This window comes from Dama dama, chromosome 12, assembly GCF_033118175.1.
Source record: "Dama dama isolate Ldn47 chromosome 12, ASM3311817v1, whole genome shotgun sequence".
NCBI lineage: Eukaryota > Metazoa > Chordata > Mammalia > Artiodactyla > Cervidae > Dama > Dama dama.
Genome location: NC_083692.1, coordinates 66,395,242 through 66,419,041, shown reverse-complemented (window position 1 = coordinate 66,419,041; position 23,800 = coordinate 66,395,242). Strand labels below are relative to the sequence as shown.

The 23,800-nt window shown below is 39.2% G+C and overlaps 1 protein-coding gene across 2 annotated transcripts in view; it reads right to left on the bottom strand.

The window, feature by feature from the left end:
- Window positions 1–23,800, bottom strand: part of GPR176 (G protein-coupled receptor 176) — a 124,694-nt gene that overhangs the window by 3,815 nt on the left and 97,079 nt on the right. For both annotated transcript variants that reach the window (XM_061157611.1, XM_061157610.1), the window contains exon 2: window positions 3,733–3,985. In XM_061157611.1, the coding sequence (XP_061013594.1) occupies window positions 3,733–3,985 (253 nt within the window). The remainder of the gene's footprint in view (window positions 1–3,732; window positions 3,986–23,800) is intronic.

The following is a 23,800-nucleotide window of genomic DNA, read 5'->3' as shown; positions in this document are numbered from 1 at the left end:
ATGAAAGGATACACAAGAATGTTTCTAAACTACATGGGGAAAAAATGGCATGTAAGCAAACAATTATAACTGAAGAGAAGATGACTCTGCTGGAGGCATGCATAGAGGAGGTAGGGGAAAGGAAGCACCTGGGAAAATGTCAAGAGAAAGTGGTGCTGTGGTGGAGTCTGTCAGGGGACAGGCTGGGGGAGAGATGATGCAAACACACATGACCATGGATGACCAGAGATGGATGCAGCACGGTAAAATGTATTCTAGATCGCTTTCTGGGAGGGGAAGAAAAGAGAAAGAAATGTATAAATTATGCACACTCCCAATTTTTTCTCTCTGAATATAGATAAACTTTTCTAATCATCATTTAACAAATCCAATGTGATGGACCCACACCCACACATGAATACATGTCCACTATCTCTGATTCCCATTTGCTAAAAGACATGTAATGAACCCCAGTTTCCCATAATTTCTGATTCCATTATATGTTGGGAAATAGATGCAACACGAGTGCACAGGTTCACTATACATCATTTTGTTGGAGTGTACGTGTCTAGGGAATGATGCAGAAGTGCACGTGGCCTCCCAATTAACTTGCTGACTTGGTGCCATGAAACAAATATCTGAGAGGGAAGTGAGAGAAAGGACTATTCTCCCTTTGTCTTCAAGTACACCACACTTACCCTTTTGAGTAATCACTAAATAATGAAATAGGGATCTACCAACCTTGCTTTTCTACTAAAAGAACTTGCTTACATTTTTTTTAAAAAATAGGAATTTGATATTAACAGATGTGCTAAGCCGTTTCAGTCATGTCTAATTCTTTGCGACGCTATGGACTATAGCCTGCCAGGCTCCTCTGTCCATGGGATTCTCCAGGCAAGAATACTAGAGTTGGTAGCCATTTCGGGAGATCTTCCTGCCCCAGGGATCAAACCCAAATCTCTTATGTCCCCTGCATTGGCAGGCAGGTTCTTTATTACTAACACCACCTGGGAAGCCCATTAATAGATGCACAATACTATATATAAAATAGATAAGCAATACAAATAAAGACCTACTATACAGCACAGGGAACTATATTCAATATCTTGTAATAACCTATAATGGAAAAGGATCTGGCAAGATTTTATATATATATATATATATATATATATATATATATATATATATATATAACTGAATCACTTTGTTGTACACCTGAAACATTGTAAATCAACTATACTTCAATAAAAAAAATAAAGTAAAAGATACACTGGAAAAAACTTTTAAATGATGGCAAAAATACAGTAGATTTTCTGCTGGAAAGATAATACATATTTCTTATTATTTATGTATTTTCTTGCCTAAAACCAGAGGCTCAAAAATAACCCACAGGGATTACTGCACTGTTCTAGGTGGAATAGCAATGTGTCCTGAATGACGTGTTTCCACTCTTGTTGCATCCTATCCTTAAAAAAACTTCAGGATTCATAGCAGCATTATTCACAACATCCAAAATGTGGTGACAACCCAAATGTCCCATAACTAGTAAACAGATAAATAAACTGTGGTATATGCATCCAATGGAAAATTATTCAGCAATAAAAAGGAATGAAGTAAGTTGTTAAAAGAGTAGGTCAGGGGGCTTCCCTCGTTGCTCAGTAGTAAAAATCTGCCTGCCAATGCAGAAGGCATGGGTTCAATCCCTGATCCGGAAAGACCCCACATGCCGTGGAGCAACTAAGCTTGTGTGCCACAACTATTGAGTCTATGCTCTAGAGACCAGGAACTGCAACAAGAGAAGCCACAGCTGTGAGAAGCCCACACGCTGCATTTGGAGAGTAGCCCCTGCTCTCTGCACCTGGAGAAGAGCCTGCACAGCAATGAAGACCCAACAGAGCCCAAAGTAAACAAAATTATTTTTAAAAGATAAAAGAGTAGATTGTAGCAGTTCTCATCATAAGTAAAATGATATGTTTCTATAGGAGATGATGGATGTTATCTCATTTTTTTAGAATTTTTTTCATGTGGACCATTTTTAAAGTCTTTATTGAATTTGTTGCAGTATCACCTCTGTTTTATGTTTTGACTTTTCAGCCATGAGGCATGTGGGATCTTAGCTCCCTGATTAGGGATCAGAACCCACACCCCCTGCATTGGAAGGTGAAATCTTAGCCACTTGACTGCCAGAGAAGTCTTTGGCTAAATTTCTAGTGAGTCCTTCACAATATGTGTAAGAAAATCCATTATGCCTTAAATTTATACAATGCTGTAGTAAAGGGCCTGTTGAGTGATGACCCCCATGTAAAAGAAGGCAGACACAACTCCAAACTGGTCCATGTCACTTGGTTTTGTCACCTGCCTTGTCTGCTCCTGTGGATGGTGAGTTTCTAAGGAGAAACTGTCAAAGAGCTGCAGTGGATCTCTAGTGGTAAAAGGATGGCAGACAATTTATCTGAGAAAGAATGTGCCAAACAGAGGAGAAGACTAGGAAAAAAAAAAAAAATATATATATATATATATATATATATATATATATATGTATCAGTGCAGTCTATCTAAACACAGGCCACAAATAGTTCATTTAGTTCTTTTTACTCCTGAGGAAACTGAGGCTCAGAGAGGTCTGCCCAAAGCCACCAGCAAGGAAACAGCACAGGTGGGACTTAAAATCAGACTTCTGGCTCCAAGATCCCTCTTTTAAGTACAAAGTCAATGGTTTCTCCTAGTATGCAGAAGGCTTTGTATGACTTTGTGTCCTGTCATGCAGCTGACACTGGGCAGCTAATGAAATCTGGGTTCCAAGTCAGATAGGGTGAAGTGACTCCACAGATGGATTTTGTAGTCTATGCCCTCAATAGGTCATTAAGGTTTAAGCATGTTTTAAATAGACAAAGAGTATTAAAATTCTAACACCTAAAACATAGTTAAATTTACCACAGGATATAAAGTCAGAAGAATCAGCACATTTCACATCAGCAACTTCTCCTTTTTGTAAATCTTGAAATCAAAAATTCTTGTGGACACAAAATATTTTTCAATTCTTGTGTGCTTATTTAATTCTATTCTCTAAAATGTATTATTGTCTCAACTGTATTCCTGAAGTGCTAGCAACAACAACAACAAAAAAGGCAGGAAGTTGTTGGTTACTGAGATCTTTACACTTCACTGTGATAAATTTGATCAAATTATGTATAATAGCAATAGCTAGGATGTAAGATGTAAGATTTATTTCAAATGGACATCCATTAAAAAGTTATGGGAAGAGAAAGCAATCACCATCACAGTATAAAACCTTGGAAATAAATCCTACAAAGGAATTTCTGGTGCTATCTGGCCAGGTCCAACTGGACTGTCTAATCACTTGTTAAGTAACTACTGAATTGTTTGTTCTCTTGTTCTTCCAGAAATGTTTTCATCCATCATCAAAAGGCCCTAATTGCAGAGTTAGCAATCTGATGAGCAATCTACTGCAATTGCAAAGCAAATATGGCCAATTCCAACCAGACTGAAACTATATCATGCCCCAGCTCTGCCCCGGCATCCTCATGATGTAGCCTCCTCAACACCACATCTTTTCTCAACAGCCCCATTTTCCAGGGCTGCTGGCTTTTGTGAGGCATCTGTTTCAGCAGTTGATTCTCTTTCTCTTGACCACAAGCAATATTTGGAACATCAGCTATTCACTATTTGCTTCACAGTGATAATTTTTCAGTACACTTAAAAAACGTTACGCCCCTGGCTACTTAATCTTACCTGTCCAAAGCAATGGCAGGGAAGCTGAGGATAGTCACAGAGCAGAAGACTTTGTGCAAAAACTTGACGACCTTGCAGAAGAGCATGGTGTAGATCCACCAGCAACAGTGAGGACTGGTGCTGAGGATGATGTCGAAGGGCACGCAGACCAGGCTGGCACAAATCCCCGAGCAGGCCAGGTTTTTAATGAACCTGTTGGTGACAGATTTGAACACGGTTGTGCGGCAAGTCGACCATAACACCATGAAGTTTCCTGGCCAGATAGGCAAAAATAAAAACAAAAGAATTTTTAGATAAGAAGATAGAAGACAGAAAGGAAAGAAGGAAAATGCAGGTTAAAAAAAAAGACTGAAAAACCACATTTGAGAGTTTATTTCAAAGAACTTAAAGGCCATATTATATTATCAATTTATATGAAATTATTAAATCACTTTCATACATATCAAAAAGTCTAGAAGAATTTTTATTGGTGAGTTTTTTAATTTAATTTTGGGCATAATAAATATTATCATGATGATCCTGTCACACCTGAGTATAAACAATTGGCTAGGGATTACTAAATCTCAGCCAGTCTAAAGCTTGCAAATGACCTCCAGTTACCAAACTCTGCCACAGAAACAGGACAAAAGACACACATGTGGCTTACAATTTTCTATTAGCCATATTTTTTTTTTATAGCCATATTTTTTTTTTAGCCATATTTTTTAAAACTAAAAAGAAGCCGGTGAAATGTTAATAGTGTATTTTATTGACCCCAATCTATGCTAAACAATATCATTTCAACATATCATTACTACTTTAAAAAGTACTAATGAAATATTTCCATTCTTATTTTTTACCACATCTTTGAAATTCGGCATGCATTTTTTAAATTGAGATATAATTAATACATAACATTATATTCATTTTAGGTGTGCGTGGTGTACATTTTATTTTACACTTACAACATATTTTCATTTCACATTAGTCACATTTCAAGTGCTCCAGAGCCACATACAGCTGGTGGCCACTGAAGAGGCCTGCACTCTTCTAGATCTTTAGCATCTATAACACACTTGCCTGTCTCTCTCTAAGCGTTCTCCTCCTGTGGCTTCCACAGGCCCACAGTCTCCTGGTGTTTCTCCCACCCTCCCACCTCTCCCAGGTCCTAGAGGTTCCCAGTCTTCTTTACCAGGCCCTTTCCCATCTTCTCTCTGCAGCCTCTTCCTAGGTTGAATTATCCATTGAGATGTCTTGCTTTTGAAACACTAATAACCCTCACATTCACGCCCCAGACTAGGCCTCTCCTCCCAACTCCAGACTCCTGTTTGCCACTAAATGTTGGAATCTCCATTCCCTCTCAGTCTGTTCTGCCTATCCATTGTCCTCCAGAGCCTACACAATCCAGGACCAACCTGCCTAATCTCACACCATGCTGCCCCTGGCTTGCTGGGCATAGTCATGCTGCTCTTTTTTTCTGTTCTTGAAACACATCGAGGCTGATTCAGTCTCAGTACCTGTGTATAAGCTTTTATACTGCCTAGCAAGGTTCTTGTATATCTGATTGATTCCTTTTAATCCAGGTCTTAGTATAATTGCTGCCTCCTCAGAGAGGCCTTCTCTAACCATATTTTTATTTTAAACATTTACTGTTCCTCCCCCCACTATACTCTGTTATAATACTGTGGCCTTCTTAGCTTTCATAATTATTCATTTGTTTATTCATTTTCCCTTCATTTCATGAAGACAAAAAAAAAAAAAAAGTCAATCTTGTTCACCATTATAACTCCATTGCCTAGTTCAGTATCTAGCACAGAATAGGCGTTCAACAAATATTTAGATGAATGAATTTGTAAAAGGACAAATAACAACTAAAAGTCCCTGCAATAAAATTACCCTTTTGTATTTGGAATATCATAAGAGGCTATTCTAAGTCAGTAGTTCCCAAACCTTACTATGCATAAGGATTACTATATCAGACATCCTGACTCACAGTTACAGGTATAGAATTGGAAACTTGCATTTGTAACAAGCTGGCCCCAGACTGAAGTATCAGAATTAACTGCCATGTCTAGACAGAGACTATAGCCCTTATCCCCAGGGTCTCACAGGGCCCAAGTGCTCAGGTATACCAGGCAGCGTATTCTACTAGGGAGGCTTTCACCTGGTTAGAGACCCAGGTCCACACGGCCAATCAGTCATGACCCAAGAATACTGCTGCCTCTTGAGTACAGGCACAGAGAATGCCCTCTAATGAACTGAGCTGGCAGCTCAGCCTCACACAGAAGGAGAGCCATGGAGCCAGGGGAGGGGATAGCAGAGTTCAGGGCTGCAGCCAAAGTCACCCCAGGAGCTGCCTCAGTGCCTCAGATGTTGACATAACTTTCTGTCAAGAGTCTCTTTTCAAACACAATATTCTACAGCTACTTCTTATTTGCCAGAAAAAAAAAAAAAAAAAGGCATTGTGTTTAGGTAAGTAGGCCAGCTGCTTCCAGGAAATTCTCTAACAAACTTTGCTTACATAAGTATGCTGCCTCAGTGAGATGAAATTTGCAGTGGGAATATATACACACGTGTTCAATACAAAAGCTGTTTATACTAATACCACTACCTCAGGCCCCTCTAGCTCTCCTGTCACCAAGGTTATAAGCTGAGCAATAATGATGTATTTGAAGCTTCATCTATATGGGGATTTTTTTTCCTGGCCTTTTTCCACTGAAACGCAGAATAGGATCTTGCTGAAGCATGTTTCCTCACTTAAGTTTTACAGACAGGATTTAAAATCTGGTAACCATCTAATAACAAAACTGCCCACTTAAAGAAATCTGCCATGAAAAGAGTGTCATAATATCATCAGTTGTTAATACTGAGGCTGTCTCCAGTCTACCAGGGGACTTTCTATAAAGACATAAATGAAGACCCATAGCATTCCCTTTTTCTCTATCACTATTAATCTTTGTCACCTCATAGGTTACGCTGGAAAGCCTTTTCATAGGAAGAGGTCAGTTTTCATTCCAATCCCAAAGAAAGGCAATGCCAAAAAATATTCAAACTACTGCACAATTGCACTCATCTCACATGCGAGCAAAGTAACGCTCAAAATTCTCCAAGTGATGCTTCAACAGTACGTGAACCAAGAACTTCCAGATGTTCAAGGTGGATTTAGAAAAGGCAAAGGAACCAGAGGTCAAATTGCCAACATCCATTGGATCATAGAAAAAGCCAGAGAGTTCCAGAAAAACATCTACTTCTGCTTTATTAACTACACCAAAGTCTTTGACTATGTGGATCACAACAAACTATGGAAAATTCTTAAAGAGATGGGAATAGCAGACCACCTTACCTGCCTCCTGAGAAATCTGTACGCAGGTCAAGAAGCAACTGTTAGAACGGGACATGGAACTATGGACTGGTTCCAAATTGGGAAAGGAGTACATCAAGGCTGTATATTGTCACCCTGCTTATTTAACTTCTATGCAGAGTACATCATGAGAAATGCTGGGCTGGCTGAAGCACAAGGTGAAATCAAGATTGCTGGAAGAAATACCAATAACCTCAGATACGCAGATGTCACCACCCTTATGGCAGAAAGCGTAGAAGAACTAAACAGCCTCTTGATGAAAGTGAAAGAGGAGACTGAAAAAATTGGCTTAAAACTCAACATTCAGAAAACTAACATCATGGCATCTGGTCCCATCACTTCATGGCCAATAGATGGGGAAATAATGGTAACAGTGAGAGACTTCATTTTCTTGGGCTCCAAAATCACTGCAGATGGTAACTACAGCCATGAAATTATAAGATGCTTGCTCCTTGGAAGAAAAGCTATGACTAACCTAGACAACATATTAAAAAGCAGAAACATTACTTTGCTAACAAACATCTGTCTAGTCAAAGCTATGGTTTTTCCAGTAGTCATGTATGGATGTGAAAGTTGGACCATAAGGAAAGCTGAAAGCCGAAGAATTGATGCTTTTGAACTGTGGTGTTGGAGAAGACTCTTGAGAGTCCCTTGGAATGCAAGGAGATCCAACCAGTCCTTCCTAAAGGAGATTAGTCCTGGGTGTTCATTGGAAGGACTGATGCTAAAGCTGAAACTCCAATACTTTGGCCACCTGATACAAAGAATTGACTCTTTGAAAAAGCCCCTGATGCTGGGAAGGATTGAAGGCAGGAGGAGAAGGGGACAACAGATGATGAGATGGTTGGATGGCATCACTGACTCAATGGACATGAGTTTGAGCAAGCTCTGGGAATTGGTGATGGACAGGGGAAGCCTGGCATACCGCAGTCTATGGGGTCGCAAAGAGTCGGACATGACTGAGTGACTGAACTGAACTGAACTGAGGCTACACTGAATAAAATATTCTATGTAACAAACAAGAAAATTCATTGCAAAGGACAGGAGAGGGTGTGTGCCAACGTCTTGCATGTACACAGTAAATTGTTTTGCAGCTGAAACTAATCTCAGATATCATTTCCTTCATATTCTAACTCTCTTATCTTTCTCTCTCCCAATTATGAAGGGCACACTTTTTATTGTTTTTTTAAATCACACATCTTATTAGTATGTCTACACTTATGAATGACAAAACTTGTTTTCATCGAGTTGCTTTTGAAAAATCTGAGATGGCTGTAGTCACATTTTATCTCCACTTATTTACAAAACTGGCATCTGAAACCTAACCCCTTTTCCTATTAAGAACTACAGCTAAGCCTCTATGTTCTGTTCTTCTCTAAACTACTTCTCTCTCTCCTCACTTAAAAACTGATGCATTTGGCTCTAAGAACCTGAATTAGAAGAAAGTGTCAGGTGAAGGGCACCCATACTCAAGTTTGATCGGCCACACGTTTTATAAAAAAGTGTGTGTGTGTGCATGTGAGTACATACATACACGTACATGCACACAAATACATACACAACAACAAAGCATGAAAATTACATATTTGATCATTTAATCTCATGAGCACTGTAGATTCTTCTTAGCTTTACAAGGTACACCAAGGGATAATTCAGTATATATTTTAAAAAGAGTATTCAACCTTGAGATACTTAGACATCTTGTGTTTTAAATCACCCAGTCCCTTTTAGAGATGATTCAAGTTTCTGTATCCATTCTTTCTCCCTACACATTCACGTTATATTTCCTAATGCTGAAGTCCATGACAACATCCAGTGCCAGGATTGTGGGCACAGTACCAGTTAGTACACACTCATAACACACACAACCGAAAGGGAAATGAGAGGTAGAATATGATGGCATTGGTTCAAATCTACTCTCCCTGGGACTGCTATTACTCTATCATTCCTCCTCAGCTAAATTATAAATCAAGATTTCCCTTTACAAAGTATAACTTGATATAAGACAATGCGTAAAATGACAAAAAAAGAAAGTAAAAATTATCGATGCAGTGATAACTATCTATAAACTTTAAAGTATTTATCTTTCCAAACTCCTGTTTAGATATACAGATGTTTTTATTATGCCAGTTGGACCAACTATTCACATGGTTTTTTAGATCTTTTTCCATATCAACCATCTTTCTGTGACAATAAATAAAAATAGATCAATATCATCATTTTAACAACTCCATAAAAGCAACAATGCTTCTGTGGTTATACACTAGTGTATTTTGTCTATTGCATATTGATGAGCTTTCTAAAGCTGTTTTCAATACATCTCTAGTATACAATGTTGAGTTCAACATCCTTATATATTTAAATTTGGAGGAATTCGACTGATTATTTACTGAAGATAAATTTCTAGAAACAATTTCCGGGTCAAAGAATTTGCATGTTTTATATATATATATATATATATTGCAAAATGACCCTCCATAAAAGGCATATGAGAGCATTGTTTTCCCCACACGTTCATAAAAATTCTGTGGTCTCACTGAAATATTTGGAATTTTGCATGCTTCCTCAATCCTAAGATTCATGTTTTCCTTACTTCTAGAAAATTTTCATCCATGGCCTCTTTGACTTTTTGCCCTACCCTTTTTCTTCCTATTATCTTCTTCTGAAATTCCTAACAGACTTACATTAAACTTCATTCTAGTCTCTTAACCTCTCTTTCACGTTCTCCACTTTCCATCAATTTATTGTCTTCTGCAAACTGAAAGCTATTTCTCAGGTTTTCCTTCCATTTTATCAATTCTCAATTCATCTAGAAGTAGCAAAACTATCTTTCTTTCTGGTAGCTTATTGGGCATTAAACCTTTTGAAATTTATATCTGGGTCTACTGCAAACTGCCTACTCTTTATTTCTAGTGTCTAGTCATCTTACTATGGCTTTGTTCCTTTTTTAATCTAAAATCATGCTTTTAAACTGCTTATAATTTTCTTTTAGATTATTCTATTGTTTTTAGTTCTCAACATGTTCATTTTGCCATTTGTTTGCTATATTGGCTCTCTTTTTATGGTTTTCCTCACATGGTTTTTAATGTCCAGTTATGAGCTCATAGTATATGGGGGTTGCTTTTCTGGGGAAGGCTATAAACCAGGTCATGGACCATTCTGAGAAAAGTTTAGTGTGTGGGGGAATTTTTACCCTAGGGAGATGCAGGATACTTTAATGACTAAGAGCATAAACCCTGAAGACTTCCTCTCATATTCACATCCCAGTTCTACCATTTACTAACTATGTGATCATGGGTGAATTAACTTCCCTGTGCCTCAATTTCACTGTCTGTAAAGTGGACATGATAACAATGCCTATGTCTCAGAGCCATTACGAGGATTAAATGAGCCCATGCAAGTAACATACATACTGCACTTAGAACAGCTTCTTATGCCTAATAACGTGCTATGTAAGGAGATATGTCACTGTTACTTTTAGCTGCACAGTGGTTCCCAAGATAGGTCTGACAGAGAGAGAAAGAGAGGCTGGGCCAGAGGAAAAGAAACCTGGAGCAGTATATAGAGACAATAGAAGAGGACAGCACCCTGGAGGGACTAATAAGCAATCAGAAATGGGAGACAAGATAGGACTGACTGGACTGCAGATTTCAAATGGAACACTAGGGTCCATCAAGGAAAAAAAATCCTTGGATGGTGCTGGCAAAATCACAGCAGACATCTCGTGGGTTCACCATACTTCCTGGGACTATGTGTTTGGGTATTTTTGACAACTTTAGAGTTCTGTTCTCAGGTGTGTGGGACACACACAACCTGTCTCTCCTCTTTACCGTCTTGTGGATTCAGTGACTTCACTAAGGCCCTGTCTCCCTGGCAGGGAAGGCAGGGGCCACTGCAAGACCTGCTCCCTCCTAGGCTGTCCAGCCTCCATTTGAATCACAAATGACAGGTCTCAGATCAAAGATACCTCTTCTCCAGATGCAGTCTTGCTCCTAGAATCCATCAAGTCTACTATAAGACATTTCAAACAGCCTACAGAAATCTTGCAGGAGCACACAGACATGATATATCTTAATAAAGCCCCACAGTGAATTAAAAATCATAAATGGTCAAGGAAACTGAAAACGGAATCAATGATCTTGACATGGTTTCATAAAGAAAAATGAAAAATCTCAACATAAGGATGACTTTCTCATCATGCTTTCAATTCAACTATGTAAACAGTGGGAAACCATCAAGAGAGTATTTGTATCATTATGGGGAAGTTTTTTAAATGCTATCTGGCCAATAATAATGGTACAAGCAATAAGACGATTATAACTATACTTCATTATTTGTTTAAAAACTTTTAAAAACAATAATTACCTACCATCTTCCCAATCAAGTAGACACTACTCTTGTGCATTTAGACACACAGGTTGAGCAATTAAGAATTTTAATCAGAATTTAAATTTTTAAAAAATTTTATTCAAAATTATTTGAAAAAAAAAAAAAACTACACTTGGCTGTTGAATAAGGCAGAGGTTGATATGCATGTAACTTATAGTCAGCCCTCCATACCCACAGTTCCTCTACATCCGTGGATCCAACCAACTGCAGATTATGTAGCACTCCAGTAATTACCACTGAAAAATACCCACATTTAAGTGGACCCATGCAGTTCAAACCCATGTTGTTCAAGGGTCAACTATATTCAGTTTCTTACCACTTTATTAGAAAGTAAAGGTGTCTCTGAATATCTAAGGGCATTGCTACATTTTATTTAGGTATGATTCAGATGCAGTTTCATTATGAAACTGATTTTTGCAATGAGTTAGTTTTAAAAGAATGTGGGGCACGGTGGGGGGTGGGATGCAAACTTTAAGACCCCTGGCTGCTCCCAGAAATACTATTCAAAGTTGCAGCAATCATGATAGAATTAAATTAGCCTAGATATCTAAAGGGCAAATCCATGTTTTTCTCTGAATCCTTTAACCTGCTGCCCAAGCAAAACCCTCAAAGGGACCTCCTTTTCATTAGAAAGAGTGAGAGACAGCGACGGTAAGACAAGATAGGAATAAAGAATTCCTCAGAATAAAGAAGGCAAATCCTGGAAAGTTTAAAAAAAAAAAAAAAAAAGACACTGTTAAGCTCTGTGAACCTGGAAACACAAACATTAAAATTGAGTTACAAAGTTCACACTTCCAAAGGAAAGCTTAAATAGTTCACAAAAAGGATTCTAATTTATTCTGCTTTTTAAAATATTTCTCCATTTAACCTACATGGGTAAATTTCCCAGCACTGGCAAGGTGATAAGCAGCTACTGGTATTTTTAAGAATTATGGCCACAGCAAGAATGTGGAGGAAACCAGCTTGTAGCCAGAGCTCTGTACCTGGTAGTTTTCAATACAATTTGCTCTTCTCCTGAGTTTAAAAGTTTGAGCCTCTCCCTCACTAATGAAGTGTCAATTTGCTATAACTTGTGACTAAACTCTCTGATATCTGCCCAACCCTTTAAACTGATCATTATTAGCATGAGAAAACTGTTACTTTAATCGTAATTAATTTGATTCCACAAGTTGTTCTGAAATGATACAGAAGGTTCAAATTAAGCAGAAATTGGATTAGCAGGAAGTAACTATGAAATTAGTTTATTAAAATTCATGGTGAATTTTAAATAATTGCTTTGAATGAAAAGGCTCTTCAGTTCAGTTCAGTTAAGTCCCTCAGTCATGTCTGACTCTTTGTGACCCCATGGACTGCAGCATGCCAGGCTTCCCTGTATATCACCAACTCCCAGAGTTTACACAAACTCATGTCCATTAGAATTGGATGTTTTTCTGGAACTCTCATGCTTTTTCTATGATCCAGCGGATGTTGGCAATTTGATCTCTGGTTCCTCTGCCTTTTCTAAATCCAGCTTGAATATCTGGAAGTTCATGGTTCATGTACTGTTGAAGCCCGGCTTAGAGAATTTTGAGCATTACTTTGCTAGCACGTGAGAAGAGTGCAATTGTTCAGTAGTTTGAATATTCTTTGGCATTGCCTTTCTTTGGGATTGGAATGAAAACTGATGTTTTCCAGTCCTGTGGCCACTGCTGAGTTTTCCAGATTTGCTGGCATATTGAGTGCAACACTTTTACAGCATCATCGTTTAGGATTTGAAATAGCTCAACTGGAATTCCATCACCTCCACTAGCTTTGTTCGTAGTGATGCTTCCCAGAAGCTCTATACAGTCAGCAAAAACAAGACCGGGACCTGACTGTGGCTCAGATCATGAACTCCTTATTGCCAAATTCAGACTTAAATTGAAGAAAGTAGGGAAAACTATTAGACCATTCAGGTATGACCTAAATCAAATCCCTTATGATTATACAGTGGAAGTGAGAAATAGATTCAAGGGATTAGATCTGATAGAGTACCTGAAGAACTATGGACAGAGGTTTGTGACACTGTACAGGAGGCAGGGATCAAGGCCATCCCCAAGAAAAAGAAATGCAAAAAGGCAAAATGGTTCTGATGAGGCCTTACAAATAGTTGAGAAAAGAAGAGAAGTGAAAGGCAAAGGAGAAAAGGAAAGATTTATCCATTTGAATGCAGAGTTCCAAAGAATAGCAAGGAGAGATAAATTCTTCCTCAGTGATCAGTGCAAAGAAACAGAGGAAAACAATAGAATGGGAGAGACTAGAGACCTCTTCAAGAAAATTAGAGATACCAAGGGAACATTTCAAGTAAAGATGGGCACAATAAAGGACAGAAATGGTATGGACCTAACAGAAGCAGAAGATATTAAGAAGAGGTGGTAAGAATACACAGAAGAACTATACAAAAAAGATCTTCATGACTCGGATAATCATGATGTGTGATCACTAACCTAGAGTCGGATGTCCTGGAATGCGAAGTCAAGTGGGCCTTAGGAAACATTAGCCTAGAGGGATTATTTCTCCAATAAAACATTGAAAGATTATAAAGCCTGAGAGGAACCTTATCTGGAAATTTCATTGACCCTCATGAGCACCAACAATGGTGCTCTAGGTGCTCTAGGTATAAATACCTAGATAAATACCCAGATAAATGAATGAATAAAAGCTTGAAGTTCTATATGTCTTTATCAGAATTATTTTCTGTGTACTCAGTTTTGTAGGTACATCTATTGATGGCAACTGCCTTTGATCAACAAACTGAATGCTTACTATCTCCCCAACAGCAGCACACAGTGTCAGAGCAGTCTGAAGGAGACGCATTCAAGGATATATCACGCAATACTGTAATTAGTCTAGCGAAGGTACACAGAATATTCATGCATTCTATTCTTCTACTCCCTCTCTTCCAGTAACTACAATTGTGAGGTCTGAAAGGGAAAATTATGTTGGAAATATTTCCAAAGAACACAAGAGTAAGATAATTAGAGGGCTAAGAAAGGAAAATGAGCCCAATCCGGCTTTAGTCCATGGGGACCTAGCATGACTAATAAGAGGTACGGGAGTAAGATTCTGGAAATGAGTCTCTTACTCCTCATGAACTGGCACAATCTGACTAAGACACTAATTCAGAGTTGAAAATTCCATCCCTTTTTCTTTAGCTAAGTTTGGAAGGAGAGGCAGGAGAAGGGGAAAGGCTGGAAGATGAGGAACAAGAAATGACATTCTAAAATTTCTCATAACAGATCTCAGACCACTTCCTCACTGCTGAGGAGGTTCCATTTACTCTAGAGTAGACTCTCCTTCACCACTTTCTCCAATTCCTGCCGGAAAGGAGGAGGCCAGCAACAGAGGGGTGTTTGTAGAGTGAGGACCTGGGACTGGGAGACCCAGAGCAGCAGATGGTACAAAAGGTAGAGGCAGCCAGATCCAGTCCAAGGCCAGAGAAACATGGTCAAGGCAGGGAAGGTTCTGGAAGGAAGTGATGGATCTGAAAGTCAGAGCAAGGTGGAGAATAGGACACACACAAGAGACAATGAAAAGATAAGTTACAGCACACAGCCCATCAAAGCCAACCAACATGAGAAAATGGGATAAATGGTCAGACAAAATACTAGGAATCAAGAGTTCTGTAGGAAGCAGGGAAGTGGCATGTGGGTAACAAGGGAGGAACTTAAGAGTTGAGACAGCCTCAGTCTGGACTCTGAACTTGGATACGACTCCTTGTGAGACAAGAACTGAACCAACAAGATGTATTTAGGTACAGTGCAGGTGTAATATGATTTTAGAAATACTTCTAATGAATATGCAGGAATAAAATCTTTCAGAAAGCATACTCTTAACACCTCTTTGTCTCTTTTCTTCTTTTGTCTCCTTCAAGTAGTATCAGAGGACGGAGAAAGAAGAGAACAAAAACTGAGAGCAAAATAATAAAGAGAATAATTTCAATTCTATTTATCTCCATGCCAAGTCCTATTTTTATATGTGTGCTTCCCAGTAATTATTTAAGGCAACCTAGGCCTTATCTTCTTGAATCTTCATTAGTCTCATTGCTGAAAACTGGCAAAAGGATTTTTTTCTTTGTATCATGTTCTCCGAATCCAGGCTTCATGTTTATGGTAATTACAGTGGTACAGATAAACAGAGAAGGAGAATTCTCCTAATATTTTAGCATTTCATGAATAATCAGCTAGCTTCCAATTCCTGTTTTTTCCTCTAATATTAGTTGATTTGAATAATACTGAGTTATTTACCATGTAATTTTCCTGCTGGTTCAAAATAAAATCAGCATGAAATACTATTACCTTGTTTAAAGCACTAAAATCAATGAAGAGAAATGAACTCTTATTTTCCCATTCTAAAACAAAAGGGGGAAGAATTGTTTATCTTGTGAGATATTGATTTTCTACTTTCTGGGTTAGTAAATTACTGGCTTTCAGCGTGCAGTCAATGTCACTGATTCAATGTGATTGAAGTAAATAAGATAAAATTTTAAAAAAAGATAAAATATAAAATCTGTTCACTTTCAATAAGCCTCAGTTTCCATTAGTCTTGCTCCTAACATTTTTCTTATAAAGGTTTAAGCATGTAAACACCATAGATGAAGGCAGAATATTGGCTAATAAGTGTTAACCAACAAAATTTAATATTATTCCAAGTAAGGAAATAAAAGTGAGCATATATACAATGTTCAGGGAAACAGTGACATGCTACAACATTTATTTATTTAATTTTTTTGACCTCACCACATAGCATGCAGGATCTTAGTTCCTCTACCAGGGATCAAACCCATGCCCCCTGCACTGGGAGTGCAGAGTCTTAACCACTGGACTGCCAGGGAAGTTTGTACATTTTTAAATTGTCATTTTTCCAATTAGAAACTCTATAGTTCTTTAGCAGGAATAAGAAGGTAATCCACAGCACTAAATTGACTTTATATACTCACATGAATGGAAGGAACCTGGAAAAGTCATCTTTGCTTCCACACAAGATTATGTAAGTCTTATGCAGAGAAAAGCTATTTTTGCTAACTGTTAAGACTTCTGGAAAAAGCAATACCTTCAGGCTCCCTATGGTAATCAGCTTCCAAGATGGCCAGTGATCCCCACCTCCTGGTTTTCACGGCCCTCTGTAGGCTTCTCCTACAACTGAATAGGTAAATAATGGGGTACAGAAAAATGACAGTAAGACTCCCAAGGTTGGGTCATAAAAGACATCATCACTCCTGTCTTAATCTCTTGAATCATGTGCCTTGGGAAAAACCAGAAGAGTCTGGCCACTCATCACAAGTTTGGCATTTCCTTCCTCTACCCCTCGGCTTTTTCCCAATGAAAACATCTTCAGTTTATTTCTGAGTGTTTTTTTTTTTAAACTAACACATGTTCACTATTACAAATTCAAATGGTTCAGAAAAGTATAAGAAGAAAGAAAAATTACCTGGAATCCCACCACCTTATAAATATGATTAATATTCTGGTCATCATCTCTATCTCTCTTTATGTGTATAAACATAGTTTTAAGTAAATGGTATATCACTTGTACATGCTGTCCTTCTTTGTGGATACCAGTGATTTTCTCACTATATAATCATAAATAAATATATACACTGTATTTACAGACATATATGACTGTATCACAATTTATTATTCACCCTTCGTGCTCCAAATGGGCATTCACTTGGTTTATAGATCTTGGCCATTATAAATAATATTACAATAAATATTGAACATATATGCTATTTTCTGGTGTTTTTATTTCTGTGATTTTGATTTCACATTTCCACCAGCAATGTGTATAGAAACTTTCCCTCCAAAATTTTTGCCTGTGGCAGGTACCATCACTTCTCATTGATCTTTGCTAATCAATGGCTGAGAAGTTATATAAAGACCCAGAAGGGGTAGTCCCTAAGAGCAGTGCCCTAGGCTTCATGGACGAGGCATCCTGTAGGGCATATACTTTTCAGAATAGATTACTGTAACATTTTTGGAAACCCATCCAGCCAGTTTGGGATTGAACATTGCTCTAATCCACCATAAACTCAGTAACAGATCTATCTGAGTCAAGCAGGCCCTCCTACATCATGCTCTGTCTCCCAGATCATATACACTGATCTGTGGGGGTTAGGACCCACAAGAATGTTAACATGCATTACACTGGGGTGCCTACTCCACTGCATGCCAGATGAGGCAGGCAGAGTGGCAGGAGAGGAAAAAAGAAAGGAGTCGTATGCACCAGAGGAAAGCTACAATCCACAACAAGCCAGTCCCTAGAATTGTAGTATAACTCTGATCCAAGAAACATTCATTCTGAGAAAGTCAGAGTAGGACGAGAAATGAGGGAATTGAGGGTGCCAGCTAGAAGCAGAAATGGAAAATCACTTCTACAAAATTTTACTGGGAGGTGAGGGAGAGAGGTGGGGGTGCGCCTGAAGAAGTCATGGAAATCCTGCTTCCATTCCCCAGGCCTTGCCCTCAGTTTCCCTTTCATCTGGCTGTGCCTGAGTTATATCATTTTATGATCAACTGAGGATCTTAGACTCCAGCAAGCACCCTCTGAGCTTGAAGACTGATCCAGAGGCAGAAGAGCCCATGACTGAGCCACCGGGAGCACCATTCCAGATGGACTTGGTGGGCAGACCAAGAGGCTAGCTCAGTAGCCATCATAAAGGCTTTCCTTCCAGCCAATCAGTGTTTTCAGGATGTCCTGGCACCTCAAACTAACCCTGGAGAGTATCAAATACTGAGAACTCACACAAAGGAAACCACTTGAATACAAGACCCAGCATCACCCAACCACCAGTAAGCATCCTGTGCAGGACACCTTATCTAAACAACAAACAAAACAAAAATACAAATCCAGTCATTAGCAGACAGGATTACCACCTCACTCAGCCTTGCCCATCAGAGGAAAAACAAACAAACAAAAACTCAGCACAAATTTCACCCTGTATGAAGTTTACACAAACCAATGGACCAACCTTAGGAGGGCAGAAACCAAAAGGAAGAAAGAATTCAACCTTGAAGCCTGGGAAAAGGAGACCTCAAACACAATAAGTTAAAAAAAAATAATGAAAAGGCAGAGAAATACTACACAAATGAAGGAACAAATTAGAAACACAGAAGTCCAAATAAATGAAGAGGAAACAGGCAAACTAACTAAAAAAGAATTCAGAATAATGATAGTAAAGATGATCAAAAACCTTGAAAATTTTACTATTCAGCAAAGGACATTGAGAGGGCGGACACTTCTGAAAAGTATCCACCGCTGAACCCAGGGATGCTTGAGAGCTAAAAAAAATTTCCGGAAAGGGGGACCACAAAGGAAGATGGATCTAGTTTCAGTAAGGAATATGGGAGAAAGGCTCAGAAGATGATGGGCTCTGTGAGTCCTTACCTCTTCATATTCTCCTCTCTCTAAGCCCAACATGCTAGCCACTGGAAGGTCCTCCCCTTGTGCAAGGGGCTCCTCCAGGTTCTGCAGAGAGCAGGGTAGAGCAAGGCATGACCACTGCAGAGCTGGGGCAAAGCCAGAACACCTCTAACATCTGTGCATACACATGGCCTGTTTCCTTCTTGTTCCTGTAACCTTTCCAAAATTCATCTTGTCAATGGTTTTTAAATCATACAGAACACATCAGCATCTATGATCAAAATTCATCATTCTCATCAAAGCTGCTTCTTCAAAGCTCTTGCCTGGAGAAACTGAAGCCAGTGGAGGCCTAAAAGCAGCTGCAAATGTGCCAGCAAGTTCATCTCCAAGACAGAACCTTGATTACTGATACAGTGTATCCTCAGGGAATGGCAAAAGTGAGAATTCAAATAAAAAGGAGAAAACATTTCTCACCATTAATTAGCAAAAATAAAATAAAGATTTATAAGAGCAAGTATAAAAGAGTATGGGGATATGAACATCTTTATATGTTTTTGGCGGACAAGTGGATTGCTATAGTGATGGAAAGTAACCTAGCAGTATCGAATAAGTACATGTATCATCAGCAGTCCTACTTTTGTGAAACTATCTTACAAACAAAAGAATCAATATTCAAGGCTGTTCATTCAGCTATATTTGCTGAAGGATTGTTAACCATGATCCCCAAAATTGAAAACAATCTGAATGTCCATCATTAGGATACACTGTGGCATGTCCCTGTAGGAAGATACAGAAATATATAGAAAGATACATCTCAGGCTGTCAATAGTGATTATTACTTCAAGCAAAGTGGGATGTGGGGATGACATAATAAAAAAAAAACTGGGGGGTACTCTTTTGTCCCCGTCTGATGCCTATGTCAGAAGCTTTCTCTATCTCCTTTATACTTTAATAAAACTTTATTACACAAAAGCTCTGAGCGATCCAGCCTCATTTCTGGCCCCGGATTGAATTCATCTCCTCCGGAGGCCAAGAATCCCACGTCTCATCATTCAGCAACAACCTTTCATCTTGGGGCTCGTCCAGGATCCTTCAGGACAAGATGGGCCTGATAATCTATGTGAGCCTACTTCTGCTGACTCCAGAAATCCTGAGTCTGCCGTTTGATCCTCAAAACAATGCCTTCCTGTCCTGGGCTCACTCCTATGCTGCATTCCACAATCGATCTAACTGCAGGGTCTGCGGAGCACTCCCCACTTCATCAGTGGAAGGCGTCCCATGGTGGACATCTCCACTTCAAGGAAAGGACTTTCTCCAAGTCTGCAAATACCTTCAACAATCGCATGTGATACCTCTTCTTAAACTGATGACATCTAACAACCTTAAGATGGACTGATGTAACTATGGACATAATGTGACTTTTCATTTTGATTTTAACTTGGTTTAATGACTATTTTGCCTTACATCTGTAACTGTATAATGGGGTTTTCTAACCGTCTAAAAGCTTTTAATTTAAAAAAAAAAAAAGTAAAAAAAAAAAAAAAAACTGGTAAAGAAACTGCCTGCCAACGCAGGAGATGCAAGAGAACGAGTTTGATCCCTGTGTTGGGAAGACCCCCTGGAGAAGGGGATAGCAACCCACTCCAGTATTTTTGCCTGGAGAACCCCATGAAAAGAGGAGTCTGGTAGGCTGCAATCCATGGGATTACAAAGAGTTGGACACAACTGAAGCGACTTAGCAAGCATGCACACATAATACATATGTGTAACAATTTGTTTCTAAACTAAAAAAAAAAAAGTGAAATATGTTTAAACACACACACACAACTTTTATTTCTAGCCAGCTTTAGTGTGATGCCGAAAATGTCAGCTTTAGGGGTTAATTTTTTTATTTCCAAAAGTCTATTGTTGAAATACAGATATTTCTTAAGTTGTTTGTTGGCCCTTACACCTGGAAAGATGATGTTTTGCTCACTTTCCAGCAGCGATAGCAGGCTGGGGGAACTTCCTTACCTAGGACAGGTAGGAGCCTGTGTGGGGAAGAAAGGGGCAAAGATGCCCCCCAGCTCCTGGCTGACAGACCCGCATCTTGCTGACCCTGAGGGAGAGACATTGAATGGAGAGGTTGATAAGCCTGATGTTTCCCACCTTTACTTGAGGCCAGTATGATGCTGCTCAGGCTCCCTTGCTGGTTCACTGGGGGTGAACGTCAGCACAGAGTTGGCCCTCTGTCAGCTAAAAGGGCAGCCCACAGGGACTTCAAGGGAGCCACAGATTAGCACTGGCTGAGACAATAGCAGTGATCAAAGGTGCCAGACACGGTTTCTTGCAATCAACTTGGAAATAGGACAAGTAATCACGAAAGTGTGATTTTCCTCAGCTCCAATAAAATGAAAATGAGAATCAGAAGAATCAATAAGGAGTTTGAGGAGACTTCGGCAAGTCCTACAGGGAATACAAACCACTGCTTCCATGCTGATGTGAACCGCAGGGCTGAGGCTCTTCAGCCTGGACAAGTACAGACAAAACTGCCCTCCTCCCACATCGCCTGCAGGCCTGTTGCTTCAGGCTGGAGTAACTGGAAGGGAAGCAGAAGCACAAATTTTGGAAAGAATGATTGCTCACCAACTTCAGCAAGCACTTACTGTCTAAGGCTTTACACACATCATGTGCACTTTATAAGGAAGAAATGGGGACTGACTGCTAATGGGTGTGGGGTTCATTTTTGGAGTGAAGAAAATGTTCTAAAACTGTGGTGCTGGTCGTACAACTCTGTGAATATGCTAAAGAACCATTGACTTATACACTCTAAAAAGGTGAATTATCTGGTTAAGTGAAGTTTATCTCAATAAGGCTGTAATTGAAAAAGAAAAAAAAAAAAAAGTTTCATTGTGTTCCTGAAGGTTTGGGGCACAGAAAAGAGAGAAATCTTAATATGTATTTAATTGCATTTCCCTTAGACGTTGCTTTTAGTGCCTATTTTGCAGGGAATTTGGTCTCCTGAATAAGAGAGAATATAAAGACAGCTGGTACAGAAGCATGTCTAGCATCTCAGACAGGGTCCCCTATTTCATGCATCAGAGGAATTTGGCATTGCTCCCCCAGTGGGGTGAGCCTCCTGCTCCCCAGGGGGCCACAGAACAGGGCAGCAAATAAACATACAATGTTTTGCTTTGAAGACATTCTCTCTCTTTTTCTCTCTCACCCACTCACATGCATACACCGAAAACCCATTTTCTACTACTTCTCCCTGATGTTACAGTACCTTCTCTGTCTCTCTGTTTCCTCCTTTCATAGTTCAGCAAACAGCTTACTCATTTCACAAGAGCAAGTTTGTTGCAACCCACTAATAATAAATCACAGACATAATTAGAACCACAAGCCTAGCTTAGCTAATGATCTTACTAAAAAAAGTCTGGTTATGAACATTTTTCAAAAAATTAAAGAATAACTGCTTAAGAGTTCTAAATCCACTGATGGGCAAAAAGCTATACAATTAAGGCAAAAACAAAAATCTTACATTTCACAAAGATTTATTACAAGAAAGAAGTCAATCAATCATTCTCCATTTTTAGAGACTTGAACAAGAGAAAACAGGAATTGATTGCACCAAGGAAACTTTTTTAAAAATAAAAAAAGGAATATTTTGTCCTTAAGGATGATTAAACCCTTTAATAAACTTCCTGGAAAGGCTATAAAATCTCCTTCCCTTAAGGGTAGTATCATTGTTATCACTTGAGATCAGATTTGGCTAAACATGAAATAGGAGCTCAAGCAAGGCAAAAGAAAAAAAGTGTTTGTCTCATCTAAGAATCTGGCGACTGTTCAGGGCTGCTTACAGTGGCTCTGCCCAACAAAATTCTCAACTTCTTTCCAGCTCACCATTCCATCATCCCAAATAGGGAACCCCCATCCTCACAGTACAACTGACAACTAAAGCTCCATGAGACACAGCAGTATTTCAGGCAGCAGGGTGAGAGAAGGGATGAGCTGGGAGAAGGGCAGCATGTGTCAACTGTCCTTAAGGAAAATTCCAGGAATCTATCATGTGATGTTTTGCACTGGTTACAGGACCACACTGGTTGCCATGGAGCCTGTCTTTACTCTAAGTAGCCATGTGTCCATGCTCACTGGCTTCAGTCGTGTCCAACTCTTTGCGACCCGATGGGCTATAACCCACTACACTCCTCTGTCCATGGGCTTCTCTAGGCAAGAATGCTGGAGTGGGTTGCCATGCGCTCCTCCAAGCGATCTTCCCGACCCCAGGATTGAACCTACCTCTCCTGTATTATAGGCAAATTCTTCACCCACTGAGCCACCTGGGAAGCCCCTAAGCAGCCATGTGCCCATCTAAAAATCAGGGTTTCTATTGTGACGGAAAGAGCAGGAAAGGCTACTGGAGACCATACCACAGTCTCTGCCACTATCTTCAATACTCATTTCTTTTACTTGGACAGACACTTCAAAAGGCATTTCTTTTTATAAAAAGTGCACAGAAACAGAGAGAGAAAGAGAAAGGAATTTTTCACACTTTGGGTACTCAGAGATATTTGAGTACCTCCCTATTATCCACAATTTGGGACAAATTTTTACCTTTGTTCTGCTTTAGGTTTGAGAAAGGATGTAATTATCCTAACCCCAAAATAGCCAGAATATTATCAAGTACAGGATAAATAATAAATAAAACTATAAAATTAAATAAAAAAGCAACAAAAAAAAAATCCTTATTGTCAAGCTCTTACACTTAATGCATCACTTGAGACAGTCCACATATGACATCAAACAATCACTTAAATGGGCTACGCTGCTGAATCTGGTGGATTCCGCCTAAACTCCTACAGTAGACCCAGCTCTTGGAGAGGATGTTTTTACCTGCAGTAACTCATATAGTCCAAACTATCAGACTCTAGTACAGTGGAGAACAGTGGACAGTTCATGACCTCCATAGATTTCAGATGA